The following is a 22,304-nucleotide window of genomic DNA, read 5'->3' as shown; positions in this document are numbered from 1 at the left end:
ACTTCCAAAGACAGAAACAAGGATAGAATCCATTTTGGTTATTATCAATAGAGTTTAAAAGAAATACATATTGAATCTGGATGACCTCTATAAAACCTACAACTATCATACCTAGAATACCAGGTTATCGTCTTAATTAAAATTTAGCCCAACCACAGAGCTAACATTCTTAAAAATAATCTAGTTCACTAAAAACTAGATGGTCTCTTCCTGAATAGCACCTATTAATTAAAGTATTTTTTTTACAGAGAATAGCCATGATAATAAAATAGCAACTTCATTTTCAAATTAATTTTTACTGATGGGCAGTGCCTCATAACAACTAACCCTCTGCTTGGCATCAATGAAAACTACATTCTACATCTATCAAATCATCTATGGATCAATACCTTTATGATTTCAAGACTAATACCATACATCTGAGTCTCTGAGGGTCTGCACAATTTATGTTCAAGGAACTTACTTATCTAATAAGCGAATGTATTACTCTAGATGGACGATTACCGCAGATACTCAACAATGTAATGTATCGACATGATGTGGGATAAGCATGGTTAACAAAAAAAGATGAAATTTTACCAGCTAATCCTTAGTTAAGCATTATTGCACCAGTGAAATTTTCATCTGCAACAGTAAAAATTATATAATATGACCCAATGACTTGTTCACTTTTATTTCTGTTACAAAAGAAATACAGAAGAGCCTGAAAATTTTGGACGCAACAATTACAGATCTTTATCATAAAGCTTTGAGCGCAAACCCCTTACCATATGATTTGGCATTCAAGCCCCAGGCAATTATCTGAGACATTTTACTTAACACAAAAACTATGTAAGTGTGAGACTTTACAATATTTATTATCTTATAGCTGAATAAATTTCCTTTCCATCGATATATACTGTTACATACTTTGTAAAATATTCATATGCATAACTAATAAAATGGAGAGGGGAAAAGCAACAATTACTGGACATAAAATACATCCAATGGCGCCAAAATGGAGTAGATAAATCAGACGTAAAATATGTTTGATGGTGCTCAAAGGGTTTATAGACAAGCACAGAACCTTTAAATGTGTATTTGGCATATATAGCCTACAGAGCAAAAGGTTAGACTGCATTACATGAAAAAATTTTAGGAGGGAGTAAGTATTGTAATAAGAGAGTAAATCTTTATATAATACCTAGAAGCTCTAACTTCAAAAGGATATACGTTAATTAAGTGACTCCGAAGTAAACTTCATGGAAATATTTCTTCTTTGCACAACCCATTTCATAACATATTCTGTATAAATAGCTTTATATGTTCAAAATTGGAGGGGGGGGGGGGAAATCACCAGGTGGAAGCTATGCAATGATGGGGATAAAAGTAAACTAAAGTTGAATGGCACTCTGTCCATGAATGTTTCCTAAATATTCAACTTTTTATTTGGAGTTACTTTCAATAGCCTAGCCTAGTTTAATCAACAGAAGATGGGTCACATGATAAGAAAGACCAAATAATATTCAAGGATCTTAAACGGTCACGATAAGACAAGCTTAACTGTGCAATCAGGAACTATCAGACTTTGAACTTAAAGAACTGGTAAAGCAACATAATGTCTGTTAATCGGAGATCATGCTGCATTACCACTAACATAGTTAACAAAATTCTTTAGATACCAGACATAAAACAGCAAAATGCAGCCGAGGAATGTACATATTAAGAATGTATTGATAGCTTTCCAATTATCAAATTAAGAGTTTCACAAACAACTCTCTCCAAAATAAAAATCCCACTTACTCGAAACAACATTGTGTTTAACACCATTCCTTACACTGGTAATCTCAAAGCAGCTACTTATAACCATCTCTGCTGATCAAGGCATTCAAAATATAAAAATGCTCATCAACAAAAATTTTTCCCCTATTTTTATTTGAAATGTGTAATTATATAGTGTACATATCATATACTTTTAGATACAAGGAAACTCACCAGATATATTTTGTAACATCTAACTGGGATGAAAACTACCTTGGATATTGAAATTCTCTCTGTTTTATAAATGCCTTGGGTTGGTTGAAACTTTCAATTTCAAATTGCTCCAATAAAAAAAAAAAAGCATTGATATTTCATGAAATGTCTTCCAAAATTTCTCCAATTTGCAAACATACCTTACTAAGGCAGTAAAATAAAATGAATTGTGAGACTAGCTACATAACCCACTTCATCAAGGGGCAGAAAATATTGTATTAACGGTAGGTACATCCTGATTTTCTACTTTCCTAAACTAAAAATATAAACTCTATAAATACTTTGACTTCAGTCATATAAAAATTATAAGTTATATAGGAATATATGAACTATTTTATGCTATAAAAATCTGAACGAATGAAACACGATCTTTTTATGCTTAGGACACATCCAGGTACTATATGTAAATAATTATCATTTATTCATTAACAAAAAACAGACTAAAGACTCAGTACACTAATGTCTTATTTCACAGATTCAGGAAGAGTTCTATCAAATCTTTAAATAAGGAAATAGAAAAGAAATATCGACTGTAGGTATATAAGAGGCCAAAGAGATATTGTTCATTGTATAGGTCATCTAAATACATCAACTTTTTTAAAATCATCTTTACTCGCAGTTTAAAAGTAGACTGAACCTTTTAAAAGTCAGTGATGATATTTATAAAACAAATATAAATGCAGCACTGCTGTAAACCATTCATCTTTAAAAACACTGATTACACATTACATGCACTCGCCTTTCCATTAAAAACAGAGCCTCATAAATATTTAAGTGAAACAATAAAACTACGTTTCAATCTACAATTCTTAGCATACGGCATACCAAAGATACCCCAAAGTTTATGCTACGATCACATACTGATCTTTGAAAAATAATTGATTTGAGGTAAATGAAGACTCAGCTGAATAAGTATGAGAGTAAGTTGAAGCAGGTTCCAGACAATGAAAATTTCACATGTCATAGCATGGTTTAATGGTAAGTGAATGAATACAGCACTGCATATAAATAAGGACCGGTAGAACTGTAAATACTACATCGCTAGATGAATTATGGCATGCTGAGCATTAATACTATGCAAGCTTGAGTAGAACAAGAATAAAGTACAGTAGAACAAAATACAAGTATATTTACAAAACTAACTATGTCTCCTCTACTAAGCTACATAGAGCAATAAATACCAAGCAATGTAGAACTCAATCTAAGGAATATTGAAAGACCAGCTTCATTTAACAATACTATAAGGGTGTAAGTGAAATCTGGAAAAAATTTATACAGTATTGTATTCTCAAAGCTATGTTCAGAAGATTTGGCTGTTTAATCCTGATTGCATCAACTTTAATGATACAGTATAAATTGAACTAATAATCACATTAACAAATAGGCAGCTGTAATGAAGCAGATCTTTCATAATTATGGGATCAAGTCTGCAATAATCCCTATATGTTAAAAAAGACAAGTAAAAAAGGAGTAAAAGATATGTGTATAAAATGACAGGTAAAATAAAAATACAAACCAACAGGAACCAGCACAGCCACCAATCAGTAATTATGAAAAGGGTAAAAATGTGCCCAGCAAGCTTAAATGTTATCAAATAATAAAAATATGAATGTATTAGCATTCAAATTTCTGAAAAATGAACAAAATGTGAAAAAATAGCATAAAAAATAAGCATCTAACCACTTCTACATAAACAGAAACGTTATGCAGCCTGACTTACTATTAATTCATATGAAATCTATATATGCACCATAAATTAACCGGATTTTTCTAACATTTTTATCAGGAAAGTAACAATTCAAATATCTTGTCAAAATAGCATATATCTAACTATAACACTCTTAATATTCTTGGTCTCAGATTAAACTGCAACCATTCAAACGGTTTTCCAATGATAATAGCAGTAGCTAGCAGATGGTGGGGGAATCCCATACCTAAGAATGAGGTGTTATTATTTATGAAAAATGCAATATAAAATCTTATATTTTACAATATGGAGCAACCAACTCTAATACAGTAATAGTAAATGTCCTCTTGACATCAGCAAAAAAATTACATTAGCTTCTAATATGGTTCATCTTTCAGATAATACACTGCCAAAGATCAAACTTAACACATTTGAAGGTCATAGCAGAAAACAATGCAGCTGGGGGCAAGGGAATGTTGCAAAGAAACTATAATATTGGCACATTACCCTATTTGAAGTTCTCGTAATCATATTACTGTACTATACCAAAAATGAAAGTAAGGTATCTAAATCAATTGAGAACAGTTGGAAAACACATAATTCCACAGCAAAACTAACTAACTCAATCACACACACACACATATCTCTCTCTCTCTCTCTCTCTCTCTCTCTCTCTCTCTCTCTCTCTCTCTCTCTCTCTCTCTCTCTCTCTCTCTCTCTCTCATTTGAATTTCTCGACCAACCATGGAGCGCTATACCAGTTACCAGTCATTTTTAAGTACAGTATGCACAATAGTAATAAAACAGTATACCAGGATGCGCTATTGAATAATATTCATTAATTATCACCTAGATTTATTGGACAATTAAATGCTTTCGTTCGTTTGTTATGATCGGCGAAACGTAAAACAAATGGAAACGTTTTGGGGGGTGTGTTTAGAAAAATATTATATAAAATCTCATTTATTTCATTCATTTTAAAAGTTCTTAAAAAAAGTAAGAAAAATAACCTTAGTAATAAAAAAATCATTATATAATCAATACTTGATAAGATATCTGTTGCTGTAAAAACGAACCTAAGCACAGATGTGTAATCACAATCATTTGTTCATTATGATCAGAAAAGAACGTAAACAAAACAACGGTTTCTGTTTTAGGTGGTGTACTTTTTGGTATGTTTAGGGAAAGCATGATATAAAATCGCCTTTATCTAGTTCATTATGGATTTTGAATGATACAGCAAAAACTGATGGTTTTGTAATTCATCAATAGTCTTATACAAGATATGACTTGAATTTATCAAAATTTTTCCTAATTTTATGCCATCTTATATGAGGAATTATACGGAATTTACACCAATCCTGCATCCTGATTGTAATTTTAACCTTTTTCAAGTTATTAAAACTTTAAAACATTTTAAATGTTTTATCTATTCACATGAACAATTTATTAATAGAAAAAATATAGTATACTACATAGAAAGTATTGAAAATGGGTAGTAAGAACGTTTGAATCGGTAAGTTGCCATTTGCCCTGGCCCTAATAGAATTAATCCTGCTGTTTCAAAATTTGTGATTTTCCATTTATGGGAGGTCATGGATCGACCAAATTCTTACATAATTGGGGACTATTCTGTTCATATCCTAGCACAGGATTTTTCCTGTTTTTTTCTTTTTTTTGGGGGGGGGGGATTTTTCAGCAATGAAAGAACCCAAAAGAAACCAATACAATTTTCTTGCCGAGCAAAAAGAAACAAGAAAAAATATGTTCTTTAGTACTAAGTACAATAAGAATGCAAATATATGAAAAAAAAAATGTATATTTGGATTCAAAGGTGATTATTTAGCAATACATAATTGAAAAATAATTCCCTTCTAAAATTTTTTTAGATTCAATGTAACAATGAAAAAAATTATGAAATCACGAGAACTTTTTTCAGTAATTTTCCTTCATTTCAACTAATTCAAGAATTCTGATATATGAACTGTTAAGTACAGTTCTACTGTACAAGGAATTAGCACAAATTCTAATTGAGTTTACATTTTACCAGTTATCTATTAATTATAAAAATATAATCAATGTAACTATGCTGAAATACCATATATGCTATTCCAATGAACTGCAATTTATAACTTTTAATATTCATATCAAACATACTAAGTATAATTACCCTTTCATAATAATCAATGGCTGAAAATTATATTGTTCTAAATTACCTAAAAGTCCTCTTCCTTAAAACATATCACTTCAAAAAGATTCTATGTAATATTGTACTAAAAAAACTAGTGACATTACAATACTGTACTTATTTTTCTATAGTGATTGAATTTTGAAACATCAGTAATTCCCTTGAAAATTACAGAAACCGTATATAATAAATAATAGTAATAACATCTCATTCTTTGCAAACTTCCCAATATGATTCCTTGCTTCCTAAAATACAACATGCAACTCAAAATGTATTCTGTACATTGCTCCGATGGGGTTCATCTACTATATTTACATAATTGATGATTACCTCGAGCAAATTCAATCAATTCAACAATACATTCCTCCATAGATGAATGGCTTATTTACTTAAATGTTTTGAATTACATGAGAAAATATGTTACCGAAGTTATCTACATCATAAAATGAAAGATCAATTCTAAAGTAAAAAATCAAGTTAGTTACATGAAATACAAACAAATGCCTTACTAAAAACAGCAATATGATATTAAACAGAATATGCACTTGTAATTTCAAGTGATCATCCTAAATTTTTTTACAGTTACTTGTAATTAAAGCTTGTGTAGCCCATTTAGTTAATGTTCCTTACACCCTTATATTCCAAGAGTGTGAAGAGCCTAAATTAAATTCAGTTTCAAAATTTTTGTTCTTAAGGGTATACAAATACCAGCTACCTTACAGGCCAGGGTATATGACAACACATCAAGCATTAAATATTCTTTCAAGTACTGTAAGACAACTAATTTCCAGCTATAAATTTTTGGTAGACTGCAAGGGGGCAAATAACTCTTAATACTATACAGTAATATCATATATTTTTAAAGTACTTTGTAATTGTTCTTATTATACAAACCTGAGTCCTTTAATAAGAGTAGGCTTACAGCAAAGTTAAATATGGCTGTTAAATCTATTATGAGGTGGCTGTAGTTACTGCTGGGAAGCAAATTACTTTGAAAAATTGTGATTTGTACCTACACGAATACAAACCCTCGTCTTTTAAAAGGAGACTTATCATTAAGAGGGAGGAAGTCCATATAACCAAACTCACTGGTTTACTATCCAGCAAAATGTGCAAGCACTTTGGTTCTGTACTGAAGCAAAAGTGTTGTCCTCTATCAAACTCCTATTGAACTTAAAGATGCGACAGGAGTTAAGCTAGGTCACTACTGGGAACTGGTAAACGGTCAAGGAAAACCAATACCCAAGTGATATGCTGTCAAAACGTATGGTCATACATACATTTAGCCCTCCAATCACTTGTCTGAGAGGATAGGAGAGAAACTTTTAAACAAAAATGGTTTGTGACGAAATGTTGCTTGGCCAGTAGGTTGGCCAGGGCACCAGCCACCCGTTGAGATACTACCACTAGAGAGTTATTGGGTCCTTTGACTGGCTAGAGAGTACTACATTGGATCCCACTTTCTGGTTACGGCTCATTTTTCCTTTGCCTACACATACAACGAATAGTCTGGCCAATTCTTTCCACATTCTCCTCTGTCCACACACTTGACAACACCAAGATTATCAAATGATTCTTCTTCTCTGAAGGGGTAAACTACTGCACTGTAATTATTCAATGGATACTTTTCTCTTGGTAAGGGCAGAAGAGACTTAAGCTATGGTAAGCAGCTCTTCTAGAAGGACACTCCAAAATCAATCCATTGTTCTCTAGTCTTGGGTAGCACCATAGCTTCTGCACCATGGCCTTCCACTATCTTGGATCATAGTTCTCTTGCTTAAGGGTACACTCAAGCATGCTGTTCTATCTTGTTTCTCTTCCTCTTGTTTTTTTATGCTTTTATAATTTATATATGAAAGATCTAATTTGATGTTGTTACTATTCTTAAAATATTTCCTTTTGATTATTTAGTACTTCTCTTGTAATATATCTATTTCCTTGTTTCCTTTCCTTACTGGGCTATTTTTCCCTGTTGGAACCCTTGGGCCTATAGCATCCTTCTTTTCCAACTAGAGATAGAGTTTAGCTTGTAATAATAATAATAATAATAATAATAATCATAATAATAATAATAATAATAATCATAATAATAATAATTATAATAATAATAAAAATGTGGCTTTTCTACACTTAGCATCAAATCCAGCAAATAATGGAGTGACTGCTGTATCCCAAGGAAAGAAAGGAAAGATGGGGTAGAAGGGCCAGTCAATTTACATCTCAATCTAAAATTACATAACTCCTATCTAAGACAAGATGTTTCTTGTCGTATGAGGAGCTCAGTTTGCTACACAGTCTTTCAACTACTACCACCAGGCCAAGGATACTGCCATCCAGGGACCTTTTGGTATACTCCTATAGGTAATGGGCACAGAGGAATCTTTCTTTACCTGACTCGTCTTATACAATTGCTCTCCTGAAAAGTTCTTCACGAGAGCTGGGATAGATCAGATATGTCCGATTTCATGCGCACAAATCCAGGATGGTTCCTCCTTACCCTGCCCTGTATGAAGAAGATGTTTGATTGTCTTACATAGCCATAAACGATCAGTGTTCTTCCCTTATTAATTCAGTTGCATCCTCAAAACACAAGAAGGCAACACTTCCTGGTCCTGGCTCATCCCTTCTTGTAGGGAAAAGATGAAGAAGGATCTGAAGTTTTGAACAGCTGAGTTCTAAGTCCTGAACCATTGTGCAAGATATCCTCTATTCTTCATATTGACTTGTGGCACAGGCAGTCATGTTGTTTCCTTCTCTCTGTACTTCATCTGGACTAGACTAGCCAAGGATATTTGAGTCAAAACCTTTTCTGCCATCCATTTCACTATTCGAGCAGGGATCACTTAAGAAGGTCTGCAAACTCGTGAAAAGTTTCCTGTGGCTTGAGCTCCCTAGGAACTCCTCATGGTCTTGTCGATTCTCACAAAGTGTTCATACCTAAGACCTAGTTGAAAACTTGGTTTGAGGGCTGAGCAATATACTTCATCCCTGATGTTGAAGGAAATAGCTCATCCAGATACAATTCTGCTTATGTTTGTGAGCTTTTATGTACTGTATAACATAACTCATGTACAGTATAACTAGGTGTTCATAGGAGTGTGGGAAAAATTTGTAACATTGTGGGGAGGGTTAATACAGGCTTAAAATGCCCAAAAATAGCAAAAACTAGGTTTCCCTCACCTTTCATCAACTTTTCCTTTTTGTGAAGGGTCCTGGAATGTAACCCTCTCGAAACCTGGCGGACTGTAATTTCCTAAGCTTTGTAATCATTCACTATAACGGTAAAGATTATAAAATTATTGTGCATCAGCAACAGGGATGAAACATCCCTCAATTTTGATATGCCATTAAAATTCCCCATCAGTAAAATATGAAAAATGTGTTTTTACTAAATACTATATTTTATAAGGTAAAATCAAAATAATAATTCAAGTAATAATTGTCTCATTTAGCTAGAGAAAAAAATCATTCGGTAGTTTGCCCTAATTAGCAGATAGTCTTGATCATCTTACAAATGTAAACAATAGAAAAGACATACATTTGCTTTGTTTTCATTTCACAATACAATACAGGACTAATCACCATTATATGCAGTTAAGTGAAATATCAGTTATTAAAATCCTGTTTATCTTCACTACAGGTGTATTTTTTTGCTACAGTTAACAGTCATATAGTTTGGTCAACAGCATAGCTTGGTCAAGCAGTATATATGTTAACTAGTGTTCAGATCTTAATATTTCATTTCATATTCTGTATGTAAGGATGTGTCTACAGTGTAAGCAAGTTTTATTTAAAAAAAAAAAAAAAAAAAAGTATTAAGAGCGTAAAACGGGTTTATAAGAGCATTGAGAGGGTTTATAAAAGCTTATATTTACATAGAAAATTAAAAAATATGAAAAATAAGGAAATATCTACTGCAAATTTCTTTATTTACTTTGCAGCTTATTAGCTATTGTGAAGGAGGCCTCAAATGGAACACCCATGATAGCCAAGGGAATGCTGTAGATGTTTTCAGGAGTTCTCAAAGGCTGCCGACAAACTGGGGCTGGAAAGCAGAAACTGGAAGTTCATGTCAACTCGAACACAATACGGTTGCGCGATGGTGAAAACTATAAGTAAGAAGCCTTTCCCTCCCCTTTTGAATTACAGTAGGGTTCCCAATAGGTCCTGTACGGAGTTACTATCAACTGAGTGCATTTGATTGAACATTTCTTCTGCCTGGATGAACCTTGCAAAAAACCCAACTTGTCGACTTTCCAAGACTGTGACTATTTATTAGGGGTCTCTGAAATGAGCCCCTTCATTGACGAATGGAAGCATGTCGTTACTCAACGTACCGAGTGGCCAGATCATCCCACGTTTCTTATTCCACAGAAACCAGAAGGTAGGGAGTTCATTGGCTGCTTACCAGTGATGCTGAAGAAAGCGCTAGTGTGGGAAACCATGTAAACGAGTTCTCCGATGATGAGGGAAGATTGAGATGATGATGTTACCATCCAGCCAAAAGTTCTTGCTTATGCAGAAGCAACTGTGCTACTTCACTCCATTTGCTAAAACAAATGTTCAATGTATTATCAGCACTGCTAGGATACTTACCAGCAGGTTCATCAATAGAGAACCATGCTGAGGAAACTGTTAAAGTAAAGAAAAACTCTTTGGGACACTATGAGCACTGGGAAGGAGCATGCAACAGAAATCGGTGAACGAGTTACCTGGTAGCTTGAAGATACGATCACCTGAAGAACAAGCATAATTTCTGATTGTGTGGATCCTAATCGCATGGTTCCCAATCATGTGGTTCCTGATTGCAAGGTTCCCGATCCTCTGGTTCTCAATTTCCTAATTCCAGATCATGGCTGTCAATCGCATGATTACCAATTAACTCCCGATCGTACAGTTCCTGATCACGGCTATTTATCATTTGGTTTCCGATTGTGGCTGATCCCGTGAGAAACTATGATTGTGGAGAACAAGCGAGAAGAGAATTGTCTTAACAATGGAAAACAAAATAAAAACATTACTGTGAAGATGAAACATGAAGATAATGAGCACAAGAAAACCTCTGCGTTCGTGAAAGGAAGATCTCATACTCCATATAAGCAATAATAACGATCATAAGCTCTTCCACTAGTATCATTTACTGGGAGAGCTGGAACAAAGCAGCTGCCAGAAGTTCCATAACCCGAAAGTTAATGAAGAACATACGCGAAGTGTACAATCGCATCCTTATGAACACAAGAAGTGAACCCCTGAATCTTGTAATGAAACATATCCTCAGCGATAGAATCATTTCCGATTAGTAACATCTCACCTCGCGTATCATTTGTGAACGTACTAGGTCTCCAACACCCTAGGATTGTTCTCCTGAGTAGAAATGATCCTATTACCTACCTTCCCTTCCATGTGTATGTAAGGAGAGATTGGTCAGGGGTGTTCACATCACTTGGCTGGGCGAAAAAGATACGTTCTTGACACATACTGTCCCTCCCATGCATACTAGGGGAAAGATTGTTTAGACCGGTCTTCATCTCGGTGTCTCTTGGCAACTGTCAGACAAAAGACAGAGAGAGGGTTGCACTATTTTAGTCCAATCGAGGGCTCAGTCTCATATGATACAAAGTAATGGTGACAGGCATGTGACCACTTGTACCATGTACTGCTCAGAGTTCAGTACGGTCTAGGTACACGCGGAGAGATCATAGGAGACATATAGCTACGCTGATCAGACATCTTAGATAACATCTTCTTTGGGTGAAGAGCAGCACTCTGTCAAGGGCACTGCATTCAGTGCAAGACCAAACACAGGTTCAAAAGCAGTGCATACTGATGTTTGTTCCAGTAGGTGCAAATCTCAGTGCATACTGTTTCCCTCTTTCTATAAAAGGCATGAGAGATTATTCAGGAAGGAGAGAGAAAGGCAGAGCTCCTATCCTACTGGCAGTGCATAGGCTCTTCTTGCGAGAAACAAAGTCCGGGAGCAGGTGAGTGAGCACCTGTACAGCATAGCGGTTCTGCACTCTGTACCTTAATTTTTCCCACGGGAGGAGAAACAGTAGGAGTCATAAGTACAGGACTCCTATCAATCGGTCTTCCTGGACGTCTTCCTTGTTGTTCAGTCTAGGAGTGTAGTAGGATCTCATAAAGAATATCATGTGCACGTAGTGATCTGATATGCATATATGGCGCTTGCTGTTGGGGATCCGGCACACGGGCATCAAATGTTTAAGGATCTAGCATGTGGTACTGTAATCTGAGGATCCAGCACAAAGTGATCTAGTAAAGTCTTCAGGTATATCTAAGGTGCACTGGCAAATGTAGAGCTATTTAAGTCTCTGGCCTTACAAGAGGGTAAAGGTGCACTCACAAAAAAAAGCTACACAAACAGGTGAGGGTATGTGTGCGAACAGAAGGCACTTGTGGACACACGCACAGGAGACCTCTTGTGGGTTTGAGCAAACAGATGAGGGTGCAAACTTTTACAGGATATATTTGTAGGTGTATGCAAAACTTGCACAGGAGAGCTCTTGGCGTGTGCAACCTTGTACAGAAGAGTTCTTGTAGGCATGTGCGAACTTGCATTGGAGAACTCTTGTAAACATGTACGAACTCACACAAGAGAGCTCTTGTAGGGTGTGTGAACTTGCACAGGAGAGCTCTTGTAGGTGTATGCAAACTAGCACAGGAGTCCTCTGACCTGAGTTGTTGTCCTCTTCATCCTCACTGAGGGAATCAAGGGGTCAAGGGTATTCCCTCCTACAGGTAGAGAAACAGTAGGAATCTCGTGTACGCAACTCCTATCAATCTCTTTTGTCTACAAAGAGGAAAAGATGGGCAAACCCCTTCTATGCTGACCAGCAGTGTGATGAGACAAAAGTGAGGCAGAAGCGGAGGAGGAACTTATAGTTCTCCTGCTAAGTGTTATTCAGGCCGAATACAATACTTCAACGCAAAAGAGGTAATGGAAACTCCATGAAGAGATGGCACAACCAGGTGATACATCCTTAGTGCCTTTCCAGGAACAGGCAGACATTCAAGGAAGAAGGACGGTGCCCTTCTGCTTCACAATTGGCGGCTGTAAAACCCTCTTCCAACAGTACATATTTATGTCTAAGGTTTTCCAACCCCCTTGGAAATAAGTTGTCATTGTCATCACCTGGTCACACAAGTAAAGGAATAAACAGCAAACAGGACTATTTTCTAACATAAACATGAATGTGGATATCAGTATGTTTGCACAAAAAAAGAAATATCACAAAATTATCAGGAAACCAGTGGAAATCTGTCTTTCCTTCTAAATATCCATCACCAACAATGATCTATTAACACACATCTAAAAGAAAAAGATAAAGATTAAAACAGCCAGTTGAGGGTACTAGAAATATGTTTGTACTATCCAGTGGCTAAAAATAAGTGATACCTCAGTGGCCTGTCGGGTGGGAATAGCTTCCCCAGAACCCAGCAGCAACTACCACCACCATGTTAAAGGTTTAACAGCCATATCCAGCTTCCCTAAAAGTATACTCCTATTAAAGGACAAGGGCTTGTATTCATAAAGAAACAAATGAGCATTCTGTAAAATTATTCTTATAAAATAACTTGAAATGATATTACAAGTTTCATGGACTGAAGCTTTATTTCATAATGAATAAAAATCTTAACTATAAACAGTTATGATGGTAATTGAATATAGTTTGATCAAAATTTGTTAACTCTCCTAACATACTTTATCAAAAGCAATAACATACTTTTCATTTAATTCTTGCATATTTTGTTTATTTTCCAACAGTTTCATTAATATTCGTGTAACTTGATACATTCATAAAAGTAAATTTTATTTCGATATAATTCCAATTATATTCATCAACAATACTTTGAAGCCATTCACTATGTAGGAATATTCTAAAGATTCTAAAAATTTTGGTAACAATACCTTCAACTAAAAATATTTTTTAACTCCTATGCACATCTACAACTTACTACTGACAGACACAGTTCAAACGTTTTCTGAAGCTCAAAGAAAAATAAAATGAACGCTAAAAATCTATAACTATGTACACAAGAACTAAAAAAAAATAAAAATAAAACCTTCCTAAGTGCATCAAACCACATTTTAACAGATGATATTCCTAAAACAAATACCATACTGCAATGGGAATGAGAATATCTGACACAAAAAAGCATGATCATAACATTCCTCCACCCAAAGGCAAGCAAGCCTATGAGCTTTGATTTGAATTACCTACTTGCCAACCATTTACATACCTTTCTTCTACGCGGAGGTGGAATAATGAAGTACGACACTACTTTATGTTCACGAAGATACTGAGATCGACTCTGCCCATCTGTTAACTCTACTTCATATTCTCTCCCCAAACAGTCGAGAGTTGCCTGTGTTATATGAACTCGCCTGTAAAGAAAAAAGAAAAATTTTAATACGGAAATTTAGACCTTACAGATTCTGTACAACATGAATAAACTTAGAATATTATTATTATTATTATTATTATTATTATCATTATTATTATTACAAGCTAAGCTATAACCCTAGTTGAAAAAGCAAGATGCTATAAGCCCACAGACTCCGACAGGGAAAATATCCCAGTGAGGTAGGGAAACAAGGGAATAAATAAACTACAAGAGAAGTAATAAACAATCAAAATATAATATTAAAAAGAGTAACAACATTGAATTAGACCTTTCATATATAAGCTATAAAAACTTAAATAAAACAAAAGGAAGAGAAATCAGATAGAACAACATGCCCGAGTGTACCCTCAATCAAGGGAACGCTGATCCCAAATACAGTACAGAGGCTATGGCACTACCCAAGACTAGAGAACAATGGTTTGATTTTGGGGTGTCCTTCTCCTAGAACTGCTTACCATAGCTTATGAGTCTCTTCCACCCTAAGCTATAACCTTTATTGGAAAAGCAAGATGCTATAAGCCCAAGAGGTAGCATTTTCTGTGGTATTTCAAATATCTAATTGAAGTACTAATAGCACATAGGGATTTTGACGGAGGAAAAATCTATTTCAGGGCGAGAGACCTGTGCCGCCCAGTGAAATGCTCGTTTAACACCATTTCTAAGTTATATACCTTAGAAATGGTGCTAAAGGAGCATTTCACTGGGTGGCACAGGAGGAGCCCAGAAAATCACATTATACTGCAATAAATAAAAAAGTATACAAAATCATATGAAAATACCTTTTTGTATCCTATTTTTTATTTCAAGTGCAACGGGTTACTTTTTTTATTTATGGTTGTGATCAGCTTATCTCAAGACTATCGAGAATGACAAAGACTAACTTTTAATGCATTTAATATTGATTACTAATGCAAATTACAGCAGTACCAATTTGTTATAGAATATCATAGTTTTCATACATTTCAGTTATAGTTATTAGCATTATTATTATTTATCATATGAAATATAGCAATTATTATTATTACAGTAATCCCTCGCCATTTCGCGGCCTCCGTGCATCGTGGATTTTTAAAAATATTCATCAAAATTAGAAAAAATGGTACGAAAGTTCTGCGGATGCTAGCAGAAGGCAGGGAGAGTACAGTAGAACATCAGGTAACAACACGGAGATGGAGCGCAACTCAAAATCCACCTCTCTGATTCGCTGGCCATCTTGGCTCCAGAATCTAGCAAGCTGATTGGCCACCGTGTGACCCGCGAAGGGAGACCGCATTCATTGTTCTCTCTCGCTTCGCTTGTGTTGCTTGGTCTTGCCGCTTGGAACTTTTAGCTGTTGTCTTGTGCTTTTTTAGTGTAAAATAGTGCTTGTGATGCCCTTGAAAATGGCTCCTAAATGTCCTCTACCCTCTACATCCTCTAGTGAACCCAAGAAGAAGAGATAAATGATGACGGGGAACGAGAAGGTGAAATTGTTGGACATGCTTACGGCAGGCAGTAGCTACACATCTGTTGCCCGCATTTATGGAGTGAATGAACCGACGGTTCGCTACATAAAAAAAAGATGGAATGAAAATATGTAAAACTGCCTCAATAACGTTCTCCAGGGACACTAAGCGCGTTGTGACTCTCTCGTAATAAGACGATTGTGCAAATGGAGAATGCGTTCCCAATGTGGATATCGGACTGTCGGAAAAAGAAGGTTAGTTTCGATACCAACATGATTCGAACCAAAGCTTAAACCCTGTATGATAGCCTCGTTCCTGAAGGAAAATTGAACGAAGACGATGAAAGTGATGATGACGACGAAGATGATGATCCCGCCCCACGAGAAAAACGTGGTTTTGTTGCCAGCAAGGGCTGATTCGAGAAATTCGAGAGGAAGTTTGGCCTTCGCAGCTTTCCTTTGTATGGGGAGGCCACCTCGGCAGACCTAAAGACAGCTCTTCCTTAGGTCGAGTACGAGTTCCCGAAATTAATTAAAGAAGATAGCTATCTCCCGGAGCAGGTGTTCAATATGGATGAGACTGGCCTTTTTTGGAAGAGGATGCCATCCCGGACGTTCCATTACAAGGACAAAGTAAAGAATCCAGGGTTCAAGGCCCACAAAGATCGCATCACTCTCCTCATGTGCGGGAATGCCGCGGGCTTCATGCTCAAGCCCGGCTTAATTTACAAGTCCTTAAATCCTCGGGCTTTGAAAAACAAAAACAAAGCCTTGCTGCCCATCTACTGGATGAGTAATAAAAAGGCATGGATAACCAAAGCCCTCACACTCGACTGGTTCGTGAACTGCTTTATCCCGCAAGTGAAGTTGTACCTCGCGGAGAATGGGATGCCCTTTAAGGTCCTCCTCTTGATAGACTGTGCAGGCGGACATGCAACGGATCTCCATTATAATGTGGTCCAAATGGAGTTCCTGCTCCCCAACACAACTTCCCTCATACAACCAATGGATCAGGGGGTCATTCGGGCCTTCAAGGCCCTCTACACGAGATCCACGATGGAGGGCCTCATCTTCTCCATTGACGAAGGCAACGAGGACTTCAGCCTCAAGAGATATTGGCGGGAATATAACATTGCACCGTGCCAGGCCAACAATCAGAAAGTTCTTAATGAGATGAAAGAGCAAACACTGAATGCAAGTTGGAAAAAATTGTGACCAGACGTTGTTCATGACTATGAGGGATTTATGCCAGACGAAGTTCACCACTCTAGCTGTAGATAAGGCTGTGAGGCTGGCACGGTTAATAGCCAACGAAGGTTTCTCTGACATGCCACTCAGAGCCCCTAACCGACGAGGACCTTGTCGAAATGACAAGATCAGCGAGTGAGGAAGAAGAGGCAGCCGACATCGGCGACGACGACAAAGCTGAAGAACGTGGCCTTACCTTGGATAACCTGCAAGAGCTCTACAACATGGCACAGGCTATGCAACAAAGGGCACAGGAAATTGACGATAATATGGTCAGAGCCATTGAATTTAGTAACAGTAGTGACAGTGTAATGACGTTATACATGAGCATCTTTGCTCAGATGAAAAAACGTCAACAACTTCCATCACCATGTTCCTAGTGTGCCGAAAACCTTCTGCAGAAGCATCAGATACTCCTCCTGCTGCCTCTCCGGCTTCCCACCGAGCCACTACGCCGCCTCCTGCAGTATCTCCAGCTCTATCGGAAGCTGTCGTTGACGATTCGCCGCCTCTATCAACCAACGATGCGGCTTCACCTGAGGAGGAGTAAAGCTCTCATTAACCTGTGCAGTAAATCATCTTCATCTTCTTCACCTCCATCTGTTTCATCGTTATTTACCAAGATCATCGTCATTTATTAAGATCATTGTCATTGTTAGAGGTGAGTTACGTATCTTGTTATATGAATAAAAGAGTTCTAAAAAAATTTCTACAGTACAGTATATGAGCGAAGCAAAAAATCTATTTTTGGGTGAGATAGCCATGTCGTCCTGATAGAAGGTTTCTAATAGTAGATTCCAAGGGATATATGAACTACAGTGATATTCCCAGAGAATTTACCTTTAGGTCTCCAGAATTCTAATTCCTGGCGCGAATATCCTTAACATTCTCTGAAGGATATCGCATAAATCAGGGGACGTATATCTTGATACGACACGTAGCGATCTTCACCCCGAACAGCGTTTTTGCTTCGAGGGGGAAGAGTGACAATTTTGGAAGGGGAGCTGTTATCAAGGTTACTCTATTTCCCATAATACTAATGAGTATCAAGATGGCGGACATTCCTTGTAGCATTGAGCATGGTGCTACAGATATAGTAGTTTCGGGAGGGATTCTGCGAAGGCCTTTTCTATAGAAAAGGAGGGTGGGTCCATCAAGACGACATGGCTATCTCACCCAAAAATAGATTTTTCGCTTCGCTCAAAATCCGTTTTTTGGGCTCAAGCCATGTCGTCCTGATGGAAGTTTACAAGAGAATTACTAGAAAGTACTGTATCTGTGGATTTTCATCGGTGCCTTAACCTTGGGACAAATTTTCTATAGTCATCTGGACCATTGAGACAAATGATGTTACCGTTATCCGTCATTATCACTAATCATAGACAATGTTAGTGCTTCCTGGCCCCCACACAGGGAAGAGTCATACTAGACGGTAGAAAAGGGGCCTCAAGGTTAGCATACATTGTCTGTACAAACATAAGTATCCACCAGGTACACAAATGGTCTCACGGTTTGTATATATATTGTCGGAACAATATCAGTGTCCACTATATCCATTGTTTGTAAGCATACAATGATATGAGGTTTTCTTAAATGACTAAATCAAAGAACTCTGGCATCTTTAATGTGCAAATTGCCGGGCGAAAAAGGACGAAATTACATTCTAATAGACATTCATTTCTAATAAATGACTAAATGGAATAAAGAGTTAAACGAATGCAACATGATAAAGGAATTATACGTACAACGTATCCAGAAATTATTTTTCCCTCCTTGAAAGGGAAGGAATGAAGAGTGCCACTCTAAGACTGAAAAATTTTTAATAAAATTTTCCTATATAATTTCTGTAAATGTTGTATCCTATCAACACTGTGTACTACGTACACACGGCTCAAGTGTTATCTGTATAATTCCACACCTGATATTTTGAACAGACTTAGTGTCACCATGGTAACACTCACTTAAAAGGTATCACACCAGAATTGTCGACACCTTTTCCCTTTAATTGATAGTCCCAATCAATTAACTGTTCATGGCAGTACTTAGGCGACAGGTTTTAATACACTGACTGCCGCTACCACATAGTGCATCAGTTCATGGACCTACTTAGCATAGTGTTTGTAGAACACTCTGGATGATTTCCATCCAGTATATGAGCGAAGACGCTCAAGTGCATATACTGAAAAAAGTTCAGTGATGAAGCTATTTTCCTCGGATCATGACCTGCAGGTGTACTGTGAGGATCTGCTCTGCGAATAAAGTAGGTGACCTTCGCCCTCAGTTGTTTTAGGGATAAGTTTGATCCAGAGGTTTCTCCTTTGAAGAGCTGTCCTCCCCTGAAGTCTGAAGTTCTACGAAGATAGACCTTTAGGCACTCTACAGGACATAGAGAGACATCTTCCTTCAGAGGGCAGATTCTCCAGGGACCCCATCTTTTAGTGGGTAGCTTGTTCTTAGCGAGAAAGGTTGGATCTGGAAAGAGATTCAGTTCTCTCGCTTCTGTGAACTGAATGTGGCCCTCATTTCTTGATAGGGCTAATACTTCACTAACTCTAACCCCTGAGGCTATAGCGAACAGGAAAATAACCTTCTGGGTTAGATCCTTGAGGGAGCAATCTTCATTGTTCACAGATGAGGCATAATGTAGGACCTTGTCCAAAGACCATGAGATGGGCTTCGGAGGTGTTGCAAGCTTAAGCCTAGTGCATGCCTTCGGAATCTTATTAATGATTTCATTCGCCAGATCCACTTGAAAGAGGTCTAGTCAAGGCTGACTTGCACGTAGTTATCGTGTTAGCTGCCAGACCTTGATTATGAAGGTGGATAAAGAAGGACAGACAGAAATTCATTGAAATTTCTTTCGGTCCTTTTGCTTTAACAAAAGCTACCCACTTTTTCCAAGATGACTCATATTGTCTTCTAGTTGACTTAGACTTGTATTCTTCTAAGAATTCTATATTGCCTTCTGAAATCCCAAATCTTTTCTTAACCCCTAGGGTGAGAAAATCATGAAATGAAGGGTTTGGGCTATCTGTGATGAATCGAAGACAATTAACTTCTGAACCCTCTGAGATAGTGCTGGGTTCAGTACAAGGGCCAGCCTCAGCCTCAGTTTCTTCACTAGAGGGAACCAGTTGCTCTTGAGCTATTTGGGAGCCACCAGAGCTGCCCCTTCCTGGAAGGATCTCAGCATGTTGAGGACCTTCAGCAGGAGATTGGATGGAAGGAACAGGAATTTCCGAGTCCATCCCTTCCATACAAGAGACCTGGTGTCCGTTATCTCCTCTAGAGGGTCCTCGTATGGGGCTATATAGCGAGGTAGTTTCTTGATGAGGCTCGTCACGAAGAGGTCGATCTGCAGCTCGGGGACTTGTTCCCATCTGGGAGAGAATGGGTCTGCGTCTGTGGACCATTCTGACACTATCGGCTTGAGCCTGAGTAGAGCATCCGCTGTCACATTGCGGATCGTTCGTACATGAACTGCTGATAGGCGCCGTCCCTTTAGGTAAGGGATGGCTAACATCACTTAGACTATAATTGACGATCTCGAGCCTTGTCGGTTCAGACGTCTCATTGTCGCTTCAAAGTCCTATATCAGCATGAGGAGGCCTGATCTGCGTGGAGAGTTTCCCCAACCTCAACAGGACTACCATGGCCTTGGGTAGAGATGACCAAGTCCCTTGGACTTTCCTCTGATGAGAGTGAACACCCCATTCTTCCGACGAGGCATCCATGCGGATGATATTCAATAGTCGAGGTAGTTGCAAGGGTACGGTCCTCAACAGGCTTTTGGCCTTCGACCATGGGTTGGGAAGCGATCAAGGTAAGACCGATATCGGTCATTTTAGATCTCTTTGAGCGTTTGATGCGTATCTACTCCAGACTCTTAACGCATCTTTCAGCTGTGCTTTTAGCACTGGGTCTGTCACTATTGCGAACTGAGGAGTTCGGAACTCTTTCCTGTTAGCTCTTGAAATCCTGACTGATTACCGTAGTCTCTTGACCAACCCTGCGATCTCCTTCTACATCCCTAAGGGAAAGGAGAGCCAGTGTGACCCCAGGTTCCGATGGTTTTTTAGCCATTGAAGCCTTTGAGCTGGAGAGAATCGAGACTTCTCTAAGCTGATTTTGCATCCCCAATGTTCCAGGAACTGGATTACTTCTTTGGATGCTCGCAGACCAGCCGCTTCGAACGCTGCCCGCACCAGCCTTTCGTCCAGGTGCTTTGTTACCTAAACAATTTCTAGGCATGGTTATTACATGACTGCGTCCGCCAATTTTGTGAAGATACTCAGGACTGTGTTTAGTCCGACGAGTATGGCTCTTAGAACATACTCTATCTTCTGTAACTTGAATCCTAGGTAGGAGGAGTGGGGGCGACTAACTAGAAGCTGCCAATAGGCCCCTGTCAGGTCTATGAGGACTGTGAACGCCCAATTTTGAAATAGGGTCCTTATGTTCAGAAGGATTAACATCCTGAACTTGCTGTTTCTTTTGAACTTGTTGAGTGGCAGCAAGTCCAGAATGACTCTGAGTTTTCTTGAGTCCTTCTTGTGAACACAAAACAGCCTTCCCTGGAATTCGATGGACTTTACTTTCCTTATCACCTGTATGCTCTAGAGCTATAGGGTAGACTCTTCTAGAATGGGGTTGGAGTGTAGGATGAGTTGAGGAAATGAGGGTGGAGGCATGTCTATTTTCCATCCTAGTCCAATCTTGAATAGGCCCTGGCCCCAAGGATCGAAGGTCCAACGATCCTGATGGAGCCTCCCTCCTACCCGAAGCGTCTCTTTGCTTCGACTGATCAGAAGATTTACCTCCTCGACCGCCTGCCTGAGGCACCGCAGTCACAGAAACTGTGGGATGTTGTTGAACAGAACGAGGAAAAGGTCTAGACTTCTCCGTCTTCCTTTGAAGAGATGCCCCACTTCTGGAGAAGGCTCGTATTCTCCGTGGTGGCTTTCTCAATCACCTCTTTGACTACTTCGTTTGGAAAGAGGTCTTTACCCCAGATGTTGGAAGATATCAGCTTCCTGGGTTCATATTTCGCTGTTGCAGCAGCGAACACGAACTCCCTACAGGCTCTCCTAGCCTTCATAAAGGCATACAGTATAGGTCTTTTACTAAGGTGGCCATATGCATTTTGGCCAAGACCATGAGCATGTCTGGGGTACTTTGATGGGCTGAACACAACTCTATGCAGTTCTGTAGGGATAAGGAGGCTGCCAGTCTCTCCTTTGTCTCTTGTTCCTTCCACAAAAGGAATTCAGAAAGTTTAGGGAGATTCTCGCTAAACT

General features: G+C 38.0%; 1 protein-coding gene across 9 annotated transcripts in view; it reads right to left on the bottom strand.

Annotated features, from left to right (window-relative positions):
• Positions 1 to 22,304, bottom strand: part of LOC137619491 (adenylate cyclase type 1-like) — a 423,950-nt gene that overhangs the window by 238,772 nt on the left and 162,874 nt on the right. For all 9 annotated transcript variants that reach the window (XM_068349561.1, XM_068349560.1, XM_068349564.1 and 6 more), the window contains one exon: positions 14,151 to 14,295. In XM_068349561.1, coding sequence (XP_068205662.1) covers positions 14,151 to 14,295 — 145 coding nt within the window. The remainder of the gene's footprint in view (positions 1 to 14,150; positions 14,296 to 22,304) is intronic.

The sequence above is a fragment of the Palaemon carinicauda genome, chromosome 26 (assembly GCF_036898095.1).
Source record: "Palaemon carinicauda isolate YSFRI2023 chromosome 26, ASM3689809v2, whole genome shotgun sequence".
NCBI classification, from domain to species: domain Eukaryota; kingdom Metazoa; phylum Arthropoda; class Malacostraca; order Decapoda; family Palaemonidae; genus Palaemon; species Palaemon carinicauda.
This window is presented reverse-complemented; position numbering and strand designations above follow the sequence as displayed.